Source organism: Oryza sativa, chromosome 1 (assembly GCF_034140825.1).
Source record: "Oryza sativa Japonica Group chromosome 1, ASM3414082v1".
NCBI classification, from domain to species: domain Eukaryota; kingdom Viridiplantae; phylum Streptophyta; class Magnoliopsida; order Poales; family Poaceae; genus Oryza; species Oryza sativa.
In genome coordinates, this window is record NC_089035.1 from 25,376,707 (window position 1) to 25,401,692 (window position 24,986).

Consider the following 24,986-nt stretch of genomic DNA (forward strand, 5'->3'; position numbering starts at 1 on the left):
GTTGGGAAATGTTAGTACCGAACTCAATCTAAGTACTACTACCTCTGTCCCAAAATAAATGCAACCGTGGGTATCCGTGTCCAACGTTTGACCGTTTGTCTTATTTGAAAAATTTATATTTTTTTTAAAAAATAATCATACATAAAATACTATTCATGTTTTATCATCTAATAAAAAGGGTGAATAGTCAATACGGTCCCTAAAGTTTCGCTTCGGGCTCAATTTAGTCCACGATGTTTCAAATCGTCCAAACGAGTCTTCCAAATTAATTATTTGGGTTAATATAGTCCTTGGACCCAAAAAAGTGCCACGTGAGCACGCCAAGTCATCCTCGCATGCAGCGGTATGAATAAAATGACCATTCTACCCTTATATACCATATAGAAAAGAAAGAAAAGACACAAACAAAAAAAATAATAGACCAGCCCAAGCCTAGCATTGTTATGGATGGATGGCAGACAAAGGAATTACACGATCAATGCTTGGCTACAACAATCATAAGTGACAATTCTAAAACGATCATACACATGTAAAACATTTATCTTCTTTTTTTCTTTCTTTTATATATGGTATATAAAGGTAGAATGGTCCATTTCATTCATACCTCTGCATGCGATGATGACTTGGCGTGCTCACGTGGCACTTTTTGTGGATCCAAGGACTATATTAAACCAAATGATTAATTTGAAGGACTTGTTTGGACTATTTGAAATCTTAAGGACTAAACTGAGCCTGAAGCGAAACTTCAGGGACCGCATTAGCTATTCACCCTAATAAAAATAAAAATAGTAATCATAAAAAAAATTTCAAATAAGACGAAAGGTCAAACGTTGGACATGAACGCAAAACTGCACTTATTTTGGGAAGGTTGGAGTACTAATATAGTGCACTGTACATTATGGATCCACAGCTTTTTACTCCATTTGACGATAATTTTTTATGTTTAGGACAAGATTTAGTTAAATTCTTAAAACTTTATACATCAATAATTTCTCAATGGTTAGAAAGAATGAGTAAATTTGCCTTTAAAAGTAGTATAAAGTAATTATATTTTATAAGATTATTCTAATACAAGATCAATCGTCAAATTTATGCATACCTTTTTTTATTACTCCCTCCATATTTTAATGTATGATGCTGTTGACTTTTTAACCAATGTTTGACCATTCGTTTTATTCAAAATTTTTGTGAAAATATAAAAATATTTATATCATGCTTAAAGAACATTTAATGATGAATCAAGTCCCAATAAAATAAATGATAATTACATAAATTTTTTGAATAAAACGAATGGTCAAACGTTGGACTAAAAGTCAACGACGTCATACATTAAAATATGGAGGTAGTACTAAAATATACCGAATGATGCATTCGAGAAGTTATGGATGGTTGAAGTCTCAAAAGGTTGCCAGAAACTTATCGTAGATGTCATATATCTATGGACCATGAGTGATAAAAATAATCTAACTTCAGGGCTCCTTTGGAACAAAGGAAAAAGGAAGACTTTGAAGTATTGAAATCCTTTGAAAACAATTCCTATATGATTGTTTGGAACAAAGGAATGAGGCCCATAAAATCGTTTGGAATTCCTAGGAATTTTGGAAGAAATTTACCGAGAGGCAAGATCTTATGTTTTCTCTCCTTGTCTCTCAGAATTCTCCTATAGTGCTACCAAACAACAAATTTTGCAGCCTACTATGGAATTTAGTGAGACATGACATCATATTACTATTTCTACTATCTGTATTTTCAAAAATCACGCGCTTCAAAAAGTCCTCACTCTTTTTTCTCCCCGTGTTATTGATTCCAGAAAACAAAAGAAACAAACGAGTTTCATGGACCATGCATCTCTACTATTATAAAAAAATGAACATGTTTTTGTCGGTATTTTGCTATATCATCCGTGTATGAGTCAGTTTTTAAGTTCGTTTGCTTTTGGAAATACATATCCGTATTTTAGTCGGTTTTTAAGATCATTCACCTCTGGTAATACAGAAGGAATCATATAAGAAATCTGTTTAAAAAACTCGCATGCTAACTTGAGACGATCGGACTCCTAACTGCAGTTCATTATTTTCTAAAAATATATATATCCAAGCGAACTCGCACAGTGAATTTTATCTTAACTAAACAATATAACAATAATATTATTAAAATAGAATTCACCAGTTGCAACGTACGTGTATTTTTTTCTAGTAAAAATAATATGTTTGGACTCGTCCACGCTACGCCCATGCTTTGTCCAATGCTTTTCACTATGGTAGACTCCAACTCCTGCCATGTCTCATCCTGTTTTCTGTTTTTTTATTTTACTTGAAAAAAGAATATGAGACAAGCTAGAGATTAAAAAAAAACAGAAAAGGGAAAAAAAAGAACTCGACAAGGCCTTCATGGCTGTTTTTCACATAAAGTGATCCCCATCATCATCGACATGTCCAGCGTGAGGAAGATTCTTGGTATCGCGCAACATAATAATACTAAATGATAGGGGGAAAAAGACCCATGTGAGCGGAGGAAAATAGTAACCTTGAACACTATATCAACTTATTTAGCTTTAAACTCTCAATTTAGTCAAGAGCGAGTACAATTAGATAATACAAACAGGTTATAAAAGCTGCCATATTAAATTTGTGCTAAAAGTGAATGAGAGAGGATGCAGTACGTATCTATAACTAACTATTGTATTAGTAGCTAGGGGTGAAAACGGGCAAGTACGATTGAATTATGACATTCACATATCATAACCCATATTATCTTTTAAATTCAGAGCCGGGTACAGGTAGTACCGAATAACATATCACTCATCCTATATCCTATCCCACACTATTTCCTTCCAATTGGATTCGGGAACGGATATCAATTTGTATCTCTAATTCATAGGTATTAAATATAATAAGGTAATTAAAGTATTAAAAGAGATGCATCAAGAAAAAAAATATATAATATTACATGTGAGCACGTAAAATAATGATTAACCAATATTTTTATTATGTTTTAGGTGGATTTATAATAAATTTTCATACATATTTTATAATACGAGACATACGGGTATATACATGTCTTCCCGTATCCTAACCCATATTTTCCTAACAAATTCGGATTCGAATCGGGTACCCTATTTTTTCTCTCATATTCCTCCCGCAAGCCTTGGGTCGTGCGGGCGGTCGGTCGGGAAATACCTGCCCCTATTTGACTGGTTTAAAATTATGTGTCTTTTTTTTATAGCGAGCAGTATTATTGATCTAGTTCCTAGAAATTTAAACAGTATAAATTCATATATTAGTTATATGTACATATCTTAGGGCGTAAATCACACAGGACTCTCGGATAAGTTATTTCAAGAGTGTTTCCATTGGTCAAATAAAATGTTGTTTTACGATTTATCAGTGGCCTGATTTTTTCTTATCCGTCAGGTTAGTCACCTATACTTGCACAGGTTATGCACCAAACTTGAACGATATAAAAAACTGCAACTCTCGTACAAATGAAGTGCAACTTTTTGCTTGTTTTATATTTTTGGATTAATCTACTTAAATTTTTATGTTTATATAAACCATACTAATTTTTAGTTTCGTAATGGCAAAAATTTACAGGGAAGCCTTTTTTTAAAAAAAACTTTCAGGTTAGAAAAGTACTTGCTTCACCACAAGAAAACAATTATCATACGTGTGAGTTGTTGATATTGGTCTAATGTTAAGAAAAGAGAGTAAAATATAGGTCTGGTCCTTAAACTTAGACTAAGAATCTTAACAAGGAAAAAAAGTCAATTGCTTAACAAATAATCTTTGAGTTAAATAACTTAGAAGAGGGTTTATTTTAAGAATATTAAAGTTGAAATTTAAGAATAATTTCCAATCCCCTTAAAAAACTAAAAAGAATTCCAATTGAAACATGATATATCTGTTTTGTTTCGAACTTCCAAGAGATGAGGCATCGAAGAAGAATATGCTCCAGCAGGAACCCGACGCCGCTCACTTTTTACTCCGAATTTGTCCACGCCAATCCTTAATATATTTTTTTTAACCTGTCGTGTTGGCTCATCTGATTTGGACGTTCAAAAGAATTAAAGAATTACTAATACTAGTACATGCACGTCGAGAAAGAAAGATCTTGGAAGTCGCGGATGAATCGCTTTCAGCGTATATATACCAATGAAACTGAAATATTTACTGTACCGATGTGGAAAGAGTTCATTGCGATATCGCCAAGTACAACACTGAAACAAATCTTAATTTTGTTCCATTCTTTTTTTGCTTATCTTGTGGCGCCCTAAAAGTTTTCTAACAAAATCACTTGAAATACAGTTTGTGTGGCTCATGCATGCCCTCGTGGCACAATAGTGCACACGAAAACGCTGGCTATGAATAATGAGAAAAGCATAATCAATGACAAACGTCCTGCTGAGTGCGAGTGATGACAAGGGACCGGCCGTAGCACCGTTTTCGCGAAAATCAAGCAAAAATTGATAGTTTCCAAACCAATTTTAAAAACCAAAATTTGAATTCAAATTTAGAGTACCTTGAAATTTGAGTGGTTTCACCAAAATTTCTAGTGAAAATAGATTTGGGACCTAGGTTGGCAAGGTCAGTTTTCATGAAAATCAACCCGTTCCTATCAGTAATGAAAACCCTTCATTAGCAACTCAATTTACATATCAAAATGAAAAAAAAACATGAGAAAGCATTGTCATTTTTCTCTATATCTTGCCCTTGTTTTTAACATACTCTTGCCATGAGGTATCTCTCTTTTATAACAACCATGTATGTACTTTTTGAAGATAATGTTTTGGCCTTTATCTTAAAAAACGTTGCATACAATTACTTATAGAGCCCGTCCGCAAATTACAAATCGCATCTCAATTAAAAAAAAAACTTAAAACTCTAGTCTAGAGAGAGATAACTTCTATTGTTAAACCTTAATACTCTCTATCCCAAAATAAGATTATTTTTACTCCCTCTTATATTTATAACAAAATAAGTTTATCTTTGAGTAATCATCGCATCGGTGTTTATGAAAAATATAGGATGAATGTATTGGAAGTAGAGAAAATAGGGGATATTTGCATTATGATTTAATAAAATAAAGGTATTTTTTATATTTGTTTATGCGTGAGATGTAGCTACTCCTATCGCGATCGAGCGGTTGATGATGGACTGATTGGATTCGCGGCTAGCTATTGCTAGGGCAGGCTCTCGTAGTAGTTAGCTATAGCTAGCTTATCGGATCAGCCAAGGATTGGCGTGTGGTAAGCTCACGCTAGAATTGGAGAGCAAAGATAGGAGCAGAATTTGTTCGGTCGCCGCGGAAACACAAGGCGAAAAGGGCGGTCCTGGATTGCTGATCAACGGGAGCCATCGGTGTTGGTCACAAGGGTAAACAACACAAAGGCACGTACTAATATGGCCTTGTTTAGTTCTAAAAACAAAAATTTTCACCCATCACATTGAATGTTTGGACACATGCATAGACTATTAAATATGGAAAAAAAATCAATTACACAGTTTGCGTGTAAATTACGAGACAAATCTTTTAATCCTAATTGCGCTATGATTTGACAACGTGGTGCTATAGTAAACATTTGCTAATGACGAATTAATCAGGCTTAATAAATTCGTCTTGCAGTTTTCTGGCGGAATCTGTAATTTGTTTTGTTATTAGACTATGTTTAATACTTTAATACTTCAAATGTGTATCCATATATTTGATGTGATAATCAAACTAAAAAATTTTCCCCAACTAAACAAGGCCTAACTCGCGTATGTACGTTTGGCATAACTATGATCTTTATATATACGCGTGCGAATTGTTCACCGTGTACAGTGAAAGTTGTCCGGACATCCTAATACGACAAATCCCTCTTTCAATATACGACGATATTGACTTTAAGATATTAGTTAGACCATCTATCTTATTTAAAAATTTGATGAAAACACATGAAAATATGCTTAAAGAAAACAAGTCACAACCAAATAAATTACTTAACATATTTATTTTCGAAGAAAGATAAACGGTAAAACGTTATATCAAAATTGAACAGTGTTATATGCTCCATTCTCGGATTTCATATTGAGATATTTGATTTGAGATTAGAAAACTGGGAAGAAGAAAGAACATGTTACTAACGTGTTATGCTGGCAATAAATCACACCGGATCGATGAGTGGCCTCTACGCGTGACACGGCAGTCGTGACAGACGAGTGAATAAAAAATAAAGAAAAAATAAACGAAAAGTAAGCGCATGTCATCCAATCCGAGCCAACGGACGCGGCGCCCTGCCGTCCGGACGAGTCCATGGTCCAATTCTTGTCTGTTAAATAATCATGGTGGCTGCGACCAAAACAGATCAAAACTAGTACACGTCACAAAACAAAAGAAAGAGATTAAGGTGATGTTTGTTTGATGTCTAACATTGCCATAACTAGTTAAAGTATAGTGGCATAAGTGTGGCTTAGAAATAGTTAGCCAAAATGTGGCAAGCTTAACTTCAAATTTAAGAGTATGACATGTGGGTCCTTAAGGTTATGAAAGTGTGGCATAACACAATTGCCATAGCGAGCCAAACACATACCTAAGAAATTGTGGCATAACTAAAGTGTGGCGTAGCAAAGTGTGGCAACCAACCAAACAGCCCCAGTCCCATTACTACTAGGTCTACCTCCTTAAAAAAATTGGTTTATTTTGAAAATATCCAAATTTATGTATGAAAGTTAACATATTTTAGGATAGAGTAATTAATTAATGACGTACAGGTACTAAAACACCTTTCAAATTTTTATTACGTGTACTAGTACTGGCAATAAGAGTGTACGACTGTACGAGAAATCTCATCTGGTAATCCCAAAAACATAGCAGTGATAACTCAGCTGAAAAAAAGAAAGTAAAAAAAAAAGTACTTCCAAAACAAATTTTTTCACCCTGCCACATTAAATATTTGAACACATACATGAAATATTAAATATAGATAAAAAATCAATTACACAGATTGCGTGTAAATTGTGAGACGAATCGTTTAGGCTAATTGCGCCATGATTTAACAATGTGATGCTACATTAAACATTTGCTAATGACGAATTAATTAGGCTTAATAAATTCGTTTCGCAGTTTTTATACGGAATATGTAATTTATTTTGTTATTACACAACGTTTAATACGTTGAAAATGTATCCTTATATCCGACACCTTAAAACAATTTTTTTTCTGCCACGCCTTAGCAAACAGACAGGCAGGAGGGGAAAAAAAGAATTGAAAAGAAAAGAAAAAAAAAAAGAAGGTGGCAGCACGAGGCCACGAGCTTTGGGGGGCCGTGGGCGGTGGGCCCCGCCCCGCATCCCCCGCCCAGCCCAGCGCACCACGGACGGTGGCGAGGCGAGGGCGCCTGCCGCCCACGTGGACCCTGACGCCCCGCGTGACGTCGCGCCCCGAGGCCGGAATATGACACGCGGGCCCCCCCTTCCTCCACCACCACCAAACGGGGCGCGCGTCGGCACGCCACCCCACACACCACGCGAGTACGTACGGGACGACGCGGCGCGCGGCTGCTCGACGGCTTCGGTTCTGAGCCCAGCGCGCGCGCCGGGTGGTTTGGTTGGTTGGTTGGGCGAAGAAGCGATCGAAGCCGGGGGTGTAGTACGCTCCTCACCCGACTCGTTTCCGTCCGGGCGCCGCGCCGCGCCGCCTCGCCTCCTACCGCACGCACCCCCAACTTGCGCCCGCCTACGCTCAGCGCACCCGTTTGAGTGTACCCGGACGGGAACCTGGGCGGATAAATGGTGGCCTTTTTTGGATGGATGGTGCTGAAAGGGCCAGGTTCAATGAATCTTCGATTCGTGCGTGCTGGAGTATACTGTACAGTGCAGATCAGGTGCCACTAGCAAATGTTTTTGACAAGTAAGGTTTGGTTTGGATTTCGGTGATTGCTTGGAGTGGCGCATTCTTGTCAAATGAGATTTAATATATACATATAAGATATGGATTTTTTCATGTGGATGCAACCGTTTCTGTTTTCACGTGGATTCTTGCTAAATGAGTTATCCTAGTATATTTTTTTTCCATTGTTGTGTTCCTCATAACCAACATCGCCTTGTTTGGTAGCCACCGTTACAATTGTTAAAAGTCGCTAAAAGCTGTAGCACTTATAAAACTGTTGCAACCGCAAAATATCGTCTAAACACGGCCTATATTGGATTTTTCTAAAAAGGCATGATTCTACTTTGTTTCCATTACCTTTTCTCTAATAAGACAGGTATATGCATCTACTCCCTCCGTACTCGTAAAGGAAGTCGTTTAGGACAGCGACATGGTCTTAAAACACAACTTTGACTTCTTTTTTCTATAAAAATATTTATTGAAAAGTGATATATGTATACTTTTATGAAATTATTTTTCAACACAAATCTATTCATATAATTTTTATATTTTCAAACTCAACAACTTGAGAGTTATTCATGATTTATATTCCCAAGGTTTGACTTAAACATTGTCCTAAACGACTTCCTTTATGAGTATGGAGGGAGTACTAATATTTAAAATCCACATACTCTAAAACTTCATTTTTGTTATAAACAAACTTTATATTCGAAGTTTGCGAAACATTCATATGTGATTAAAATTGTCGCAAACTTTTTGTTGCAAGAAATAAATTTTGTTACCAATAAATATTCATTATGTTTTTGGAAGGATGCATATTTCATTGAAAAGAAGCAACTTTCCTCCAAAATAACATATCATTTCCATCATGTTAACGCGAAAACATCTATTATATAATTAAAGAAATAGAAAAAGGAGCCTCCACGTTCGCTCTCATGGTCTAGAAATTCTCACATTAATCGGAGAAAAATAAAAAACAGAGTCCATATAGAAATACAATTTAGAAATAGCTAAAATTCAGAATTAAAAAAATAAGGAATATTAAAAGAGGAGACTAGAGTCCATATAGAAATACACTTTAGAAATAGTTGAAATTCGGAATTAAAAAATAAGAAATATTAGAAGAGGAGTATAGAGTCCATATAGAAATATAATTAAGAAATAATAGAAATTCGGAATTAAAAATAAGGAATATTAGAAGTAGAGTATAGAGTCCATATAGAAATATAATTAGGAAATAATAGAAATTCTGAATTAAAAATAAGGAATATTAGAAGTAGATTATAGAGTCCATATAGAAATATAATTAAGAAAAAAAATAGAAATTCGAAATTAAAAAATAAGAAATATTAGAAGTAGAGTATAGAGTCCATATAGGAATTTAAAACTAACTAAAATTTGGAAAAAAAAAAGAAGCCTCCACGTTTGCTCTGATAACATTAATCAGAGAAAAAGAAAAAGCAGAGTCCATATAGAAATACAATTTAGAAATAGCTAAAATTCGGAATTAAAAAATAAGGAATATTAGAAGAGGAGACTATAGTCCATATAGAAATACAATTTAGAAATAGCTGAAATTTGGAATTAAAAAATAAGGAATATTAGAAGAGGAGACTAGAGTCCATATAGAAATACAATTAGGAAATAACTGAAATTCGGAATTAAAAATAAGGAATATTAAAAGTAGAGTATAGAGTCCATATAGAAATACAATTAGGAAATAACTGAAATTCGGAATTAAAAATAAGAAATATTAGAAGTAGAGTATAGAGTCCATATAGAAATACAATTAAGTAAAAAATAGAAATTTGAAATTAAAAAATAAGGAATATTAGAAGTAGAGTATAGAGTTCATATTGGAATTTAAAACCAACTAAAATTCGGAATAAAAAGGAGCCTCCACGTTCGCTCTCATGGCCTAGAAATTCTCACATTAATCAGAGAAAAAGAAAAGGCAGAGTACATATAGAAATACAATTTAGAAATAGCTGAAATTCAGAATTAAAAAATAAGAAATATTAAAAGAGGAGACTAGAGTAGTTATTACACATTAGTAGTTTTGAAAAGTTATTGCAAAATTTAAAATTATGTTGTCATTGTAATATATTTTATAATAATATAATGAGAAAAGATATATGCTTTTATATGAGAGAAAATATAATGATGCTAGCCGCGCAATCTGCGCGGGCCACCATGCTAGTTAGCTTCTAAAACATGAGAACCGTCCAAGATTATAAGCAACACCGAAGATGTAAAAAAGCTGTACCACCATTCGTACTTAGACAGTATGTCGTGCTAGGTGCAAAACTAACATTCACATTCACGACCACATTCACCGCCACGACACTGGTATTTTTAATGAATATTTTTGGCACTTTTTTCCCATCGCGTCCCATTTAGGTGCACGCCCGCGGGGTGGCCTCAGCGATTTTGTGGTGCCCCCGTGCTGCCTCTCCATCTCTTTTATAGCAACAACCAGCGTATGCGTTCTCGGTTTTTCTCCGCGGCGCTTTCACCGCTCTCTCTCTCTCTCTCTCTCTCTCTCTCTCTCTCCTCCGCTTCTTCCTACAAAGCCGTGGGCGCTGCTCGCCGCGGCGGGTCTCTCTCGCGCGCGCAACAACAGCAGCCTCAAAACCCTAGCTGCCCTCGCGACCGGGTCAGGGCCTTCGATTGGATCGGCCATTCGGTTCGTTCCTCCAGGTGCGCGGGGGCTATCGAATCCTCTGTTCTCTCTTCCCTGTTCATGTTGATTTTTTTTCCGAGTTCTTTTTTTTTAACCGTTTGATGCAGCGGTGGGTCGGGGCTGTTAGTTTTTTTTTGTCGTTTCCCCTGCTCAAATCTGTGTATGTTCTTGTTTGGATCTCGTAGAGTTTGTTTCGAAGCTTTCTGGGCGATTCTTTTTTTGAAATACAGGTTGGTGTTCTTCGCCTCAGCCTCTTGTAAATCGAGTGATTTCTCGGTAGGTTGTATTTTTTTCCTTTGCGATTTGTAATAGTACAAGTTTTTGTTCTTTTCTTTGTATTTACAAGGATCTTTTTGCTCTTAAAAGGGCCAAATTTTTATGGGTTCCCTTTATTTGGACGGTCTGTGTTCATTCCGGACCTTTTCCTTTTGCCCTCTTTTATGGTTTCTGTTCAGGGTGAGCAATTTGGTGATATCGCCACCAAATTTGATGGTTTGGTCCTTTTCTCTCATGGTTCTAGGTCCTTTTTATGAATCCTTCACTGCAGGATGTGCAAATTCATCTGATATGTTTCAGTTTCTACTTGTTTGGGGTTACTTACGTTGATTTGATGACACCACTCGTAAGAGTGGCAAATAGTTAATTATTCCATTTGATGAGGGAAGTGGAATATCATTTGCAGTGTTAATCTGCTGTGCTAAATGGCACTATAATATATTATAGTATAATACTCTTAATATTTTCGGTAAAAACAAAACTCTTTAGTAGCTGATAGAAAATGTCACTTAGAATAGTATAATAGGTATAATGCCTTTAATAGTTGATACTTGATAGAAGTGAGTGTTTAGTGGCTTCACACACCTACTGAAGACATTTGTTTGTTTCGATGGAGACTGCAAAACTGATAGATGGGCTATCTAGTATTAGTTCTAATGGAATCTGAAAAGAATTTGGTGTTCTTCTAATTACCCTGTGGCTAATACCTAACCAGTTATGCTGCACAATACCATGGGGTACAAATAACCTGACTTATATATTCGATGTTACATAGATTTTGCCAATTCCCTCCTCCTATTTACTTTACAAATAAACGAAACAGTGTTATATACAAGTATTTGATATAAGTCGTAATGTTTTGTTACTGATATTCACAATATGCTTTTTTTTGCAGGATATTGTTGGTACTTGCATTCCTCCGTCTGTTATTCAAGAAAGCCAGTTTACACTGAGAGAACCTTGCTTTATTTGGTACCACTCACCTTTCCTATCTTCTATTTTCTGCCCAGAGTAGCTACAATTTTCTTCATTGGACCATTGGTACTCACATCGTTAATCATGGTTTCACGTTATATGCAACGACACACTAATCTCAGTTCTTTGTGCTTTCAATAACAAGAAAATGTGTTCATAGTCGCGGTTAAAGTTGCCAAGAGTAATAACTTGATATGGTACCCATAGTCAGGGTTAAAATTGCGAAGCTGTTAGGTTTAGCTACCTGTTAAGTAAGTGAAACCATTCAATTCAGTCCAGATGGCATCTACCAATGGAGCCCAACTTTGAGCATTAGCATGTCCATAATATTGTATGCATGAAAATGATACCGATATAGAAGTATACATTATAAAAGAATATCATCAATCATAGTATTTGAAACTTTCAATCTTTTGTTAACATATGCATGTAACCACTAATGGTTAAAGTTAATTGTGGAGACACTAATGTCCGAAATGATTCACTTACAGACGAATGCAGTATATTTGAGTAACGGAATGTTGTACATACACAAGGATTTGCTTTAAAGATATGCAAACATTGAATTGAATCCAAATTAAACTGTAAAGACCATTTACCATGTGATCTACTAGTGTTGATCATGTCAAAAGTCCACTGAATTTTTTAAATAGATTTTGGTTTCCCTTTGTTCTTCAACTGTCATGATCCTTCACTATTATGGCCCTCTGTAGACATTATTTTCAAAGCATTGCACAGGATGAGATTCTTGACTGTGGCTTAACTTTTTAATTAGCAGGTTCATTGGCCTTTTGTTTTGCCTGAGTGAATGCAATTGGAACCTTCTGGGTAGAAGCTGAAGCTTAGTTTGGAACTTCATCATACTGATTTCATACTCAGAAAGTGGCGAGAAATGGATCGTGATGATATAGCTGGTTTCGTAAGTGGAGGTTGCAAGGCCTTCTGAGTTTTCTGACGAAGCAGATGATAATAGAGTTATGATATACAGAAGTCAGGCAACTGGTTCTTTTCATTTACTATTTGGTTGACGTTTGAAGTTTGTTAACTGGAATGGACAAAGCATCATGTGGCCTTGGGTTTGGTGATAGTATCAACTCCTTAGACACGTCCCGTCATTGGAGCACTGTTCAGCATACTTCTGGGCTTAAAGCTACTACAATTGACTATTCAACGTATTCCAGTTTTTCTATTGCAAGCTCAAAAACACTAAAAAGGAAGCGAAGTGCTATGGCAGGACCAGAAGGTACTGGAAACCCATTACTTACTTTGGGTTTAGGGCACTCACCAAGTTCATCTGACAATAGCAAAGTTAGTTCTGCCACAGCTTATGCAATGTCTCCATCTTCATTGAAAGAGGCTGATGAGGAGTCATCAGCTGATCTTGGCCTGAATTTTGAGCTTTGCCTTGGCAATGATATGGTACATTGTCAAAAGAAATCCCCTGTTGGTGCTGAGAATTCACCATTGACAAACTCTCATAAATTGGATCTTCAGCTGAGTTTGTCTACTGGATCACCTGAATCAGCTGTCACCAACACAAATATGGTGTCACCGATTATTCACGGTGGCTTGGAGATACCTGTTACCAACTGTTCACCAGCTATTATAGGGGAAGGATCTGTACCCTGTACTTGGGTTTTCGAGAAGTCAGTGATTTCATCTTCGTATGCCTCTGAAGCAACATATACCTTCCCATTTTCGAAGGTACCCAAAACAGGGGATGCTGCTATGTCTTCTCCAGTCATATCGTCAACCTTGGTAACAAGTATGAAAAGCCCAGTTGCCTGTACTTCTGGGTCAATTAATCCCCAACAACGCAACAGTATCACTAAAAACTGTCAGTTTCCAGGATGTGTTAAAGGAGCCAGAGGGGCATCGGGGCATTGCATAGCCCATGGCGGTGGTAGGAGATGCCAAAAACCTGGTTGTCAGAAGGGTGCTGAAGGAAGGACCATATATTGCAAGGCCCATGGTGGAGGAAGGAGATGCCAATTTCTTGGATGCACAAAGAGTGCCGAAGGGCGCACAGACCACTGTATAGCTCATGGTGGTGGTCGCCGCTGCAGTCATGATGGTTGTTCCCGGGCTGCACGTGGCAAATCTGGCTTGTGCATCAGGCATGGAGGTGGCAAAAGATGTCAGAAGGAGAACTGTATCAGGAGCGCCGAAGGTCATTCAGGCTTCTGCATCTCTCATGGGGGTGGGAGGCGTTGCCAATTTCCAGAATGCACGAAGGGTGCACAGGGAAGCACAAAGTTCTGCAAGGCGCATGGTGGAGGAAAGCGATGCACATTCTCGGGTTGCAACAAAGGAGCTGAAGGCAGCACTCTCTTTTGCAAGGGCCACGGTGGAGGCAAGCGATGCTTATTTCAGGGTGGTGGTGTGTGCCCGAAGAGCGTGCATGGCGGAACTCAATACTGTGTTGCTCATGGTGGTGGGAAGAGGTGTGCTATTTCTGGTTGCACCAAGAGTGCTAGAGGGCGTACAGAGTACTGCGTGCGCCATGGAGGTGGCAAGAGGTGCAAGTTTGAGGGCTGCGCGAAGAGTGCGCAGGGGAGCACCGATTTCTGCAAGGCTCATGGTGGAGGTAAGCGCTGCTCATGGGGCCAGGTTGACTTGAACTTCGGTGTCGGCGCACCACAGTGTGATAAGTTTGCTCGGAGCAAGACTGGTCTCTGTTCAGCTCACTGTGCTTTAGTCCAGGACCATTGTGTCCGTGGTGGTACATTAGGCGCTGCAACCTTCCAGTTCGCAACTGATGCCAAATTCGACGAGATGGAAGTCACCCCAGTGAAGGGAGATCCTCACGCGCAGGCAAGCAGCGACGACCAGTCTCATCTCGGTGGTGCTCATCCTCCTGCTGTACCGGCGATCACCTCGGATCGATTTTCTGAAGGAAGAGTGCATGGTGGTGGGCTACTGGCCTTACTTTCACGGGGTGGAAACCATGCGAATGCAGGTAACTCAAAGAATGGCGCCCTTCTACCATGATGACATGGGAGTGAGATTCTCTTCAAGAAATTGGTGGCTCGCAGTTTTGATCTGTTTCCAAGAGTTTGTGCTGTGACGGACGGGAAAAACTAGTGTTTTCACATTTCACCAGATGTTCTTGTGATGCTTGGATTTGTTGTTATGGCCCTCTCCCGTGTGCTATATATAAATAAGGAGCTCGTAGAGCGTGGAGTACCGGGCTTTCTGTCTTCCGTGCTATTGTAGTTGATGTCGTTGAACTGCCCTTCTGTCAGAATTCATGTAATCTTGGTACTTCGTGTTTATTTGTATTGTCAGTGATTTGCCTTGCTGCTTTGCTGTTGGAAAATTGTCGTGTATTTTTGTTGATAGATTATATATATTGCCTTTTCGTTGCAAGCCTAGCTGTTAATACGCTCGTTTCTTGTTTTACAATTATTGCAGCTGATCGTTCTGTTCTTTCTTGCCGAAGAGGCTTTCTCATAGATACAGCAAGGCCATAATACAATTATTTTTTCTTTGCAATTTAGCACGGACAGTTGAGTGGAATCTCCCGTTATTGAGTTGATAATCTTCGGTCCAGAGAATGACAAGAAAAAGTATGCGAGATCAACACAAGGTCCGGCGCAAAGCCAAATCTACAGAATCTAGGATTGCAACTCGATGTCCTGGATGATCACACCCATCAAATGGGCAAATTTACAAAGCCTCGAACATCAGCGGGGCAGGACAAAACTGGACAAAAACAATCACACCCATCAGGTTGCGACCGGTTAGGACATTAGTCGAGGCAAAGAATGAACAAAATTTCCTGCTGAAAGAATCATCGCCCTAAGTATGTGGTTAAGTGCTACCGATCTACCGTCCTAGTATCATTCAAGCTACCAGCGTCTTCTGGCGGTGGCTTTATATACCTCCCTAAAGTTTTTTGTCGAGCTCTCTTCTTGATTCTCTGGATCTTGTCTTTGCTCTGCTGCTTCCTCCGCTCCTTCTCCTGCTGCCTCATGTTCCGCTCCCGCTCGTACACGCCTTGCCAGAACACTTCGCCGGTTTTCGGCCAGAGCCACCTCCGGTCAGGATGATCCTCGTCGAACTCTTCTGCCAGGTCCTCGTCCATGCTCTTCAGAGTGGCGAGGGAGAACCATTGGATTGACATCTGACCTCTCCTGCCGTTGAGCAGATGTTGCTCCTGCATCGCACCAGTCTCGGGGTCTACATAAACCATCCTCCTTGAACTGTGGAATGCCCAAACGTTTACGATCAACTCAAGAACACGGGAGTAACAGTGTTGGTCCTGTGCAAATCAACAGAGCAACGAGACAGAATTAGAGAAGGCCATAAAGAAAACTAATGGAAGTATAATAGTATCCATTCGAACTCTCACTATGTTTTGAAATTTTCAGATCTATACATGACACTACGTGTGAGCATATTTCATTGAATTCAGCTGAACTGCGCTGCAACTGAAAGAACATTAAAATGAAATTTGTTTCATCTAAATAAAGTAAGAGATGGACGCACCCTGTGAAGACTCAATATGCAATGCCCTGTTTCATGATGTTTGTCGTACATTTGTGCATCCAGAGCATCTACAAACATTCTGGAAAATTGCAGCATATCAGTAGTGGCAACCAAGTAGCTAAAACTGTACTACCTCCGGTCACTTTTATTTGTCGTTTCAGACAAAAGTTTTGGCTTATTTTCTTTGTAAATTCCTTGTCTCAAACGTCAACTAATTATGACCGGAGGGAGTAGATTATAAGACAATCACATTGGGTGGGGTATAAAAGACGAGCAATGCAGCTATATAACAAATCAATTGAAGAAAAGGCTATTTAGATGCCTACCATGATGCTACTATAGCAAGAATTACTTTGACCACATGCCAATTGAAATTGAAAGAGTTTACTTTAGACCGCCCAATATCTGCCCAGGTAATCACAGGCTACGCTGTAACATTTGAAAGTATTCATGTTAACATTCATTGCCACCACACCAATTCTGCGTACTTTAATGTTATACGTTTCAGCATATTGTTAATCTCTAATTTCAGTCTCTACAGCAAGCTTATCACTGTGATACAAATTCTAATTTTACAAGTTTTTAAAAGGCAACAGTAGTTGGTGGCAGTGAATCCTATTACACTTTAGTCTTTCTAAATATTGCTAATTTCATATTTCCATCCCTAAAACTCAAGTTTATCAAGGAAAGGTCCATGATTACAAAATCATCACATATACATATCACAGAAATGGTAATTTGCAATTAGAACAATGTAAAAAGAAGTTAAGTGCTCCCTATAATAACAAAAGTAACAATAATGTGAAGTGTGTTCACTGAAAAAACTCTTTGTTTCAAACAATATTATCACATGTACGATTCATTTTTCTCTAGTAGAAAGATAACAGGCATTTAGCTATTTTGAGCAAATATTAGTAGCAGTGTTGGTGTACTTGTGCTTTGAAATGTATACACCAACAGTTAGCTAGTGACATCTTCCACTTAATACTGCTATGTTGACTATTGAATTCCAAAAGAGATAATGTGCACCTTGAGAACATTACAAATTCCAGGAATGATCTCGTAGGCAAAACCCAGCTTTGCATCACAGACCAAGTGTCTCCATCATTAGGCATTAGTGGCAGGGTATGCAAATCATCATCAAGCTGCACGCCATACATCCTTTGAAAAGCTTTCAGAACAGCTGACCTTCAAGATAGTAATTGTGTAGTGGATTAGTTCATCCATAACAGCATTCAGTTCAGTTTGGCAGCATCATCGGAAATTCTATATGATGAAGCTAACTGCTTTTGGTTGGAATATTGATATTCATAAACAGAAAAGTAATGAAAAAAGTCTTGCGGTTTAGTAATAATAGTAGAATAAACTTATGAGTTATGTCCAATCCAAACAAAATCATTTTAAACTGGAGCATTTGTAATACTGGAATTGCAGTCTATGCAGCATGTATAAATGGTTAACCTGCAATTCCCAGCATTGATCGCATCACAGAAGGACCAGAAATCTTGGCTTGCTAGGTTCCTTTCATCTTGGTCCATCCGAACCCAAAAATAGAAGGCATCTCCATGCTTTTGAGTTTGAATAGCTTCCAAAAGTGCAGTTTCAGCCTTTTTCGACAAGTTTGCCTGTTCAGTATAAATTGTTGGCTTAATCATTATGCAAGACCTCTCTGCTTTGCATTCTTAAAAGGATCAAAGCATATGAATAACATGGTTAACCAATGATTCATTCATCAAGTAAATTCATGATTTACCAATCATACACGTCGATTAAAATTAAGGGGGCTTAAATGCAAATAAAATTTGATCTTCTACCTTTCTTGCTGTCACTCTCCACGACTGAAATCCTATCCAAGAATTTTTATGAATTCGATCAATCCTGTTGGCTAGAGCAAAGAAAGCTCCAAATTCACCAAGAATATCTCTGTAGTACCCATTGTTCAGCAGTGGAAGACGAGAAGAAGCATCAATGTCATCTGCGCCAGGCCTTCGACCTTTTGAAGACTAATCAAAAAAATAAACTTCATTGATCAATGTAAGTCATTGGAATATTTGGAAACAGTCAATTATATTTGGCTAGCCATATATATGTTTCATCAATTACCCTTTTATGATACATCATTCTTCTCAGACTTTAGGATAAAGTTTAGATGGATTAGATATACAGAAGCTTGAGAGCTAAATGGATTTATAATTCTGGAATAATCCCCTCAAAGATTGAGAAATCATGAGGATCTCTCCCTCCTGAAGTGGCTCTTCAAGCCACATGCGACAGTTTGCAAGTTATCTCCAAGTTAACATTTAGAAATACTGTTAGGTTTTCATCAAAAGTTGGAAATTCCCACTCCATATTAGGTGAACATATGTAACAAGTCATGAAATCAGGTATATACCAGTTTAGAAAGGAGTGGTCCAAAATTTTGGAATCTACAACTACTGCTCTTTTTTTCGTTTATAACATCAGAAATGGTTTCAATGAACTCCTAGTTCGACCATTCAGGTAAAGCGCAAAGAGACAACAAAAACTTACCAGACCAATTCCACGATAAAGGGAGCTTCTATGCAGAAAGGGCCAAGTCCCCTCCCCAAAGAAAGGTTCGTATATAGAAAGTGGCTGACCTGTCCGCTCCAGCTCCTTATCATCTCTTTCATGCAAGTCATTCTTCATCCTCTCTACTCTTTTGACATTTCTATACACTTCCTCCCATGTTCCATGAGGCTGTTCACTCCTCTCTTTCAGCTGCATAATATCAATCCATCCACTTACTTGCAAGTGTTCTTTCCAAAACTGTAAACTGCATGTCAAATTTAAAAGCAATTGCATTTGTAGTTTTGTACTTACCTCCTCTTCTTCCAATCTCTTTTTAATGTTTGCTATCTCATCTGCTCTCTCTTCCTCCCATGCCATAAGAGAGAACGTATCATCAATCTTTGATGCATTACTGTGATGATCTTCCATTTGGTTGCTGCGCCACTTCTCCTCTAGTTTCTGGAGTATATTGTAGCCAGCCAAAGTCCCATTCATATGGTACAAGTGCTTCACATCCTCAAAAAGATGCCATTTCCACTCTTGTTTCAAAGCAACAGGAATCTCCCCAGCAGTTAATGGGGTTAGTACTTCAGCAGGAAACTTGATAACGTTTTCCAATAGCACAGCATACCCTTCAATGGTTTCTGAAGCCATAAGATTCTTGGCATGGACCTTTCCAGCTGATGCAATTTTTTGCCCCAGAACAGATATCTTCCCATTTGATACTGCTTGCAATAGAACTTGTGTTAACTTGCCAATGTTCTTACTTGGAAAAAGAAGTGCATTCATCCCATCATCAATCTAAGACATCAAGATAAATGTGTCAGTTAGCATCTTAAAATCTACAATAACTGGTATTTGAGCTGACAAGTACAATCCTGATAGAATATGATATGTATCCGTGAACATACATATTTTCTGATAATTTCAAGGTCTGGAGCTATAACCAGCTTCTCAAGACACATAGCTTGGACTAGCACACTCGGGAAGGATTGCTCGTTAAGGCAAGAACCATATATAACAAGGTCAGATATACCAAGGAGGTTGTCCTTATCTTCAGAAGCAACATGTTCCACTGCACCCCTTGGAAAGCCAACATTTAAAGAAACAGCCTATAATAATCAAACAGCACAAGCAATTAGACCAAATTTTAAAGCTTTAAAACTTCTGAAAAGCAAATTTAGTGAAGAAAGGCAGAAGGAGCGCTAAATAATAACCTCAAGGGCCATCCTATGCTTCTCAGTTACGTTTTCTGCCAAGATTCTCACTTTGAGTTCAAGTTGTGTGCTATTCTCAGAAGGATACTGTTGTAACAGAGACCCTACTGCTTGTAAGACAAGTGCTTCTTCCATCAAAAAACCACCATATGAAAATTGACTACCAACAATAGAAATTACAAAATCACTCGGACTTAAACCCATACTGACTCTCACATCTTGGTCATAACTTTTGGCTGAAATTCTATCTTGAAATGGTACTGCAGGGGAACCTGGAATCACGAAATAGTTACCAGAATCAAATGCAGCATACATCACCTGCAGGATGCAAATACAGTTAAACAGTCTATTTTTAGGTCGTACGACTATATTCAATGACAATAAGTTATATGATCCAAAAGTAAATACCGGCAATACATAGTTGGGGAAAACAATAACATTCGCCCTACTGAAGGCCTCTTTCCAACCATCTAAGATCTGGATCATTCCACTAGAATTATATTCACTAATACGATGAGCAAGAGAACTTTCTTGAACATTCCAAATGACGGGTATGGATTTGAAAGGCTCCTGCAGAAGACTGTAGATAGTCTAAATCAAACAATAGATTTTGTGTAAACTTTAAGGTATATCATAATGCTAAACAAATCAACAAACAGCTATAGAACCTGTTGTTTCATACCTACCTTGAAAATACCGGTCTTGCTTCAATAGAATTTACAAGTATGCCATCATAGCTGCAGAAATAATGCAAATAAACCTGATGAGGAAATGATTACGAAGTGAGGCTGAGGCCACATGTTATGCAATTGTACAAAGCGAGAAAAAATGTATTGCAGGATACAACAAAATGAGATATATACTTCAGAAACTTACTCTAGCCAATCTACAGATATATGTAAGTCTGTGTCCTCAGGTAAAAGGTCAACTGTGACCCCGATAGTTCTCCAAATATTAGTACAAGGACCATCCTTAAATGTGAAAACCTGCAACAATAATTTGTAAAGGGGGTCAAGGGCAAAATCACAAAACTATTTTTTGGCGAAATTATAGATCAAATAACAAATGTTAGGTCAGATTCTAGCACCCAACATGCTACGGATGCTACCAGTGTCAGAAACTCATGCATAATGTTCTCATTCAGCACACTTCTCTTCATTCCAACTTTTTTTTCTTTTTGCAAGCCAGAAGCCCAGAACTGACATATTAGCATATGCAACTTTTACATTACTGGATACTATCACAATTCACACATGATGGAACCTGAACTTATTGCAAAGTATAGAATGCGATAACAAAAGCAAAAGCAACAATATACCCAACTTCTACGATAATAAAAAAACTAACGGAAAACATAACAAGAGACACAGGTTGCACTCATTTCGTTCGACCGGTAAGTTCACTACGCAGTAATGAATTCAGAGCGAACCAGTTCAGCACGCACCTTCATTTCGTAGCCCATCGCCTCTAGCACCGAGGCAACGCTAACCATCTGAAGCTGCATTGCACCGGGAGAGAGATCCCCAAACACCTACAAGGGAGTCCAAACACAAACAGCGAACGAATCAAAAACCCCACGTCGCGAGAAGAAACTTGGCCCAAATCCTCCACCCACAACACCACACAACCCAGCTCAACTCCTCACCATGGCAAGTCGCGGCTTCCGGACCCCGAACCTCCTCACGGGATTCCCGAGCTTCGCCAAGCCGTCGGCCTCCTCCCTCCGCTCCCTCGCCCACCTCTCCCTCAGCCTCGTCGGCTCGAACGCCACGCCCTCGCCTGTCTCCACCACCCCGAGGCCGCGGGGCAGCAGCGCCTCAGCTCCCCCTCCCCTCCCGCCGCCAGCTCTCCGCGAGGGTAGCAGCATCGTCGGGCGCTCGAAGACGGCCGATCCGGGGAGGAAGGCGACGACGAGGATGGTGACGAAGAAGAAGGCCGCGGCGGTGCCGATCCACTGGAGGTAGTCCACCTTCTCGAACAGCAGGAACCGCGCCAGCCGGGATCTCGCGCTCCCCCGCCGCGTCGGCCCCACCACGGAGCGCAGCAGCGGCGACGGCGGCGGCGGGTGGCCACGCTTGTATCCCCCCGCCCCCGCACCCGCACCCGCACCCACACCGCCGCCGTCCTCGAGGGACCCCATGGCTGCTACGCTAGGGCTTAGCCGAAGCCATGAACCAGTAGTAGCAGCAGCAACAGCAGCAGCGGCGGCGGCAGCGGTGGTGGTGGCAGTCGACTGTGCTGGACTCGTGAGCAGTACAAGTCTCTCTCTCTCTCTTCTCTCCTCTCCGCGAGGCGTTCCGTTCGCTTTGGTCTTGGAGATGGGGATGGGAGGAGGAAGACGAGGAAGGTGGTGGCGTTTAAGGCAACGCGAGCGTGGCGAGGCGAGCTCGCGGCCGTCCGATCTCGATCCGACGGCTCACGGCGGGGGATTCCCGCGCCCGGAGCATGGACCCCGCTGTCTCGGGAACCGGATGGGGATGGGGGCCACACGGGCCACGGCCGCCTGGGGCTCCGCGCGCTGTCGCCAACTCGCCTCGCCGGGGTAGGTATGGCAGGTGGGACCACGCACCGTCCGGGCCCCAGCTGCAGTGTCTGGGTAAGCCCGTGTAGCAGGTGAGAAATACTACTCGCGGCTCGGGCGGGGGTCACGTTTCGGTCTTTTCGACGAGATGTTTTTCTCGAGCAGCGCTGTGGTGGAACTGGAAGGTGATGGAAATGGAATAAATAATTAATCCGGGCTTAGTAAGATAATTCCGTGTCATTATCGTTTCTTGGCACGCAATGGAAAAGTGTTACTACCACGAACTAAATCTTGAGAGGAAAGGATTCTGCAGGTGGTGGCGGCAGCTTTGATTGGTCCGCCCGTAAAGTTTTTCAGCGGGGTGGGGTACACGGGGGTTTAGATCTTTATTTTTCGGGGAAAATGAGGCTGTGACTGTGAAAGCTCAGCACAGCCACAGCAGAAGCGTTTCTGTGACCGAAAGGCGGAAAGATCGCAACCGTGGCCGTGCCAAAGTGTGGATGTGCAGGCGGCCGGCCGATGCAGAGCGCAATGGCGGCTGGAGAATGTGTAGAAAGCATCGCCTTTGTAGTTTGGCCTCCCTGGGAACCGAGGAATTTAGCGGAAATTTCAAAAGAAACAAACTAATTTCTGTTAAAAGAAAGTTATACAAAATTCTTGTGTTCTAAAGGAGACTTTTTTTTTAGAATTACACAGTACAATGCAGACACTCACAACGCACGCGCATTCATCCCTATGAAAATATGCACGCAAATTCTACCCCTACAAGCATCTTCGAAGACTGCCGGCAAATCCTGAAGAGATTGACGAAGTCACCACAGACGCCTCGCTGTCGACGGATACGTCGCCTACCACTGAAAGCACAAGTCAGCAAGAATATACTAACATGGATTCAAACTTAAAGAGAATCCGCTGGAAATTTATAATCCTGCAGCTGTAAGTGGGCATTTTAGATTACGCAGTTCATTGTCTTTGGGAATTAAGAGGATTCGCTCATTAGACTAAACTAAGTGGGACGGTACGGTTTGGGCGTTGGATGCTTAGTTCTTAATGACGTTAGCGACTAACGGAGTAGCGTGTTAACACGTGCAAACAAAATCTTCATGGGTTTCCTAGCTACTAATGGCCAATATGAGCTGGAGAATATAAGCATGCAAATTGCGCGGTCATGTGCGTGTTGAATGCCAAAGCGTGCAAAGAGGAGGACCTATCTGCACGGCAGCTGACATTGATTTGCTCATTTGCATAGTGGTAGACTGGTAGTGGAGTGAGATTTTGGACAAAAGGGGCTCCATCACAAGTAGGCTAGAGATTGTCACCATCTCTTAGGCAGCGTTCTAGAGGGTGAGAGAGTGAGTTTGTTTGTTTCGTTTTTCGCGTACACGTTTCCCAAACTACTAAACGGTGTGTCTTTTGTAAAAATTTTCAACGGTGTGTCTTTTGTAAAAATTTTCTACAGAAAAGTTGCTTTAAAAAATCATATTAATCCATTTTTAAAATTTAAAATAGTTAATACTCAATTAATCATGAACTAATAGCTCACCTCGTTTTGCGTATCTTCTCAGTCTCCTCAATCCCTTCTTCTCAAACACACCCTTAGATCTGCTCGCACTAAAACCACTCATCGTCGAGACTGATGTATCCGATCAGTAATCAGTTTGCTTTACAATCAAGTAAACAGTCAGTTTAATCATGGCAATCCAAGCACAATAATTAAGCATTCAACAATGCGCTCTCCCATCATGAACGTGTACTGTAGATCACAACAGTCTATTCACCGCCCCAGTCGTGTGCTGCAGTTCTAGACCAACGGCAGCTCAGATGACAGTTTGCAACAGAATGCAATACATTCTCAGTTTCTCACAGGACTGGTCGGAATAAGGTCTCCTTTCAAGCGGATGAATTTTGGAGAATTTTTTTTATGAATTGAACTAATTCATGCAAATTCTTGTAAAATTCATGCTTGGTTATTTACGACCCACATGTACTAATCATGCAAAGTTGAAAATGTTTGTGGTAAACTAACCAGTAATATCAACCAGACCACCAGGACGCTAGGAAAAAGCAAATGGAGCAGGTAGGGCAATACCCCACAGGAATCAAAATCATATGGTCCATTCTCCGTTGTGCTGTTTCTGAAAAGGCAATCATATTTGATTTATCGAGACAAAGACACCAAGGCGATTGACCCACCCCTCTTAAAAGTTGCCGACACTTGTAGTTCCTGCTCAGCGGCAGAACCACAAATCGCGGACACCGGTGGCAAATATCAGTATATCTCAGCTCCGAGCTTATCCTGCACTGTAGCAAAATTAGCTTGTGGATAACTCTGTATATCCAGTGATTCTATTTCAGCCCAGTCCTGGTCAGCATTCCACGAGAATCCAAGCTCATGTGCTGGGAACAGATGCTATCAAACATCAATGAA

General features: G+C 39.7%; 1 protein-coding gene and 1 pseudogene across 3 annotated transcripts; one reads left to right on the forward strand and one right to left on the reverse strand.

The window, feature by feature from the left end:
• Positions 1 to 10,358: 10,358 nt before the first annotated feature.
• On the forward strand, positions 10,359 to 15,169 carry LOC4326632 (uncharacterized; annotated as a pseudogene). Its single transcript, XR_010741938.1, has 3 exons — positions 10,359 to 10,566; positions 11,721 to 11,797; positions 12,576 to 15,169. The product of XR_010741938.1 is annotated as an uncharacterized protein (transcript).
• Positions 15,170 to 15,387: 218 nt separating this feature from the next.
• On the reverse strand, positions 15,388 to 22,363 carry LOC9271596 (uncharacterized). 2 transcript variants are annotated; one of them, XR_001548564.3, is made up of 15 exons: positions 21,683 to 22,363; positions 21,482 to 21,568; positions 20,914 to 21,023; positions 20,724 to 20,774; positions 20,446 to 20,617; positions 20,038 to 20,355; positions 19,732 to 19,932; positions 19,133 to 19,621; positions 18,821 to 19,030; positions 18,106 to 18,294; positions 17,753 to 17,916; positions 17,321 to 17,479; positions 16,618 to 16,720; positions 16,292 to 16,370; positions 15,388 to 16,064 (listed from the first exon to the last, which is right to left on the reverse strand). XR_001548564.3 is itself a non-coding variant. In XM_015795739.3 (14 exons), the coding sequence occupies exons 1-14, from the start codon at positions 22,175 to 22,177 to the stop codon at positions 15,621 to 15,623; spliced, it is 3,168 nt and encodes a 1,055-aa protein (XP_015651225.1). In that variant the 5' UTR covers positions 22,178 to 22,363; the 3' UTR covers positions 15,388 to 15,620. The 2 variants fall into 2 exon arrangements, 1 of the variants encoding a protein (XP_015651225.1); XM_015795739.3 differs by lacking the exon at positions 16,618 to 16,720.
• Between the last annotated feature and the right edge of the window lie 2,623 nt (positions 22,364 to 24,986).

Excerpts from the sequence above, each read along its gene's own strand:
- LOC9271596 (XM_015795739.3), bottom strand. The coding sequence starts at position 22,177 with ATGGGGTCCCTCGAGGACGGCGGCGGTGTGGGTGCGGGTGCGGGTGCG. Across the intron at positions 19,031-19,132 it reads AGAGATTGGAAGAAGAGGAG|CTGAAAGAGAGGAGTGAACA; the intron begins GTAAGTACAAAA and ends GATATTATGCAG. Across the intron at positions 16,371-17,320 it reads GAATTTGTAATGTTCTCAAG|AATGTTTGTAGATGCTCTGG; the intron begins GTGCACATTATC and ends GCAATTTTCCAG.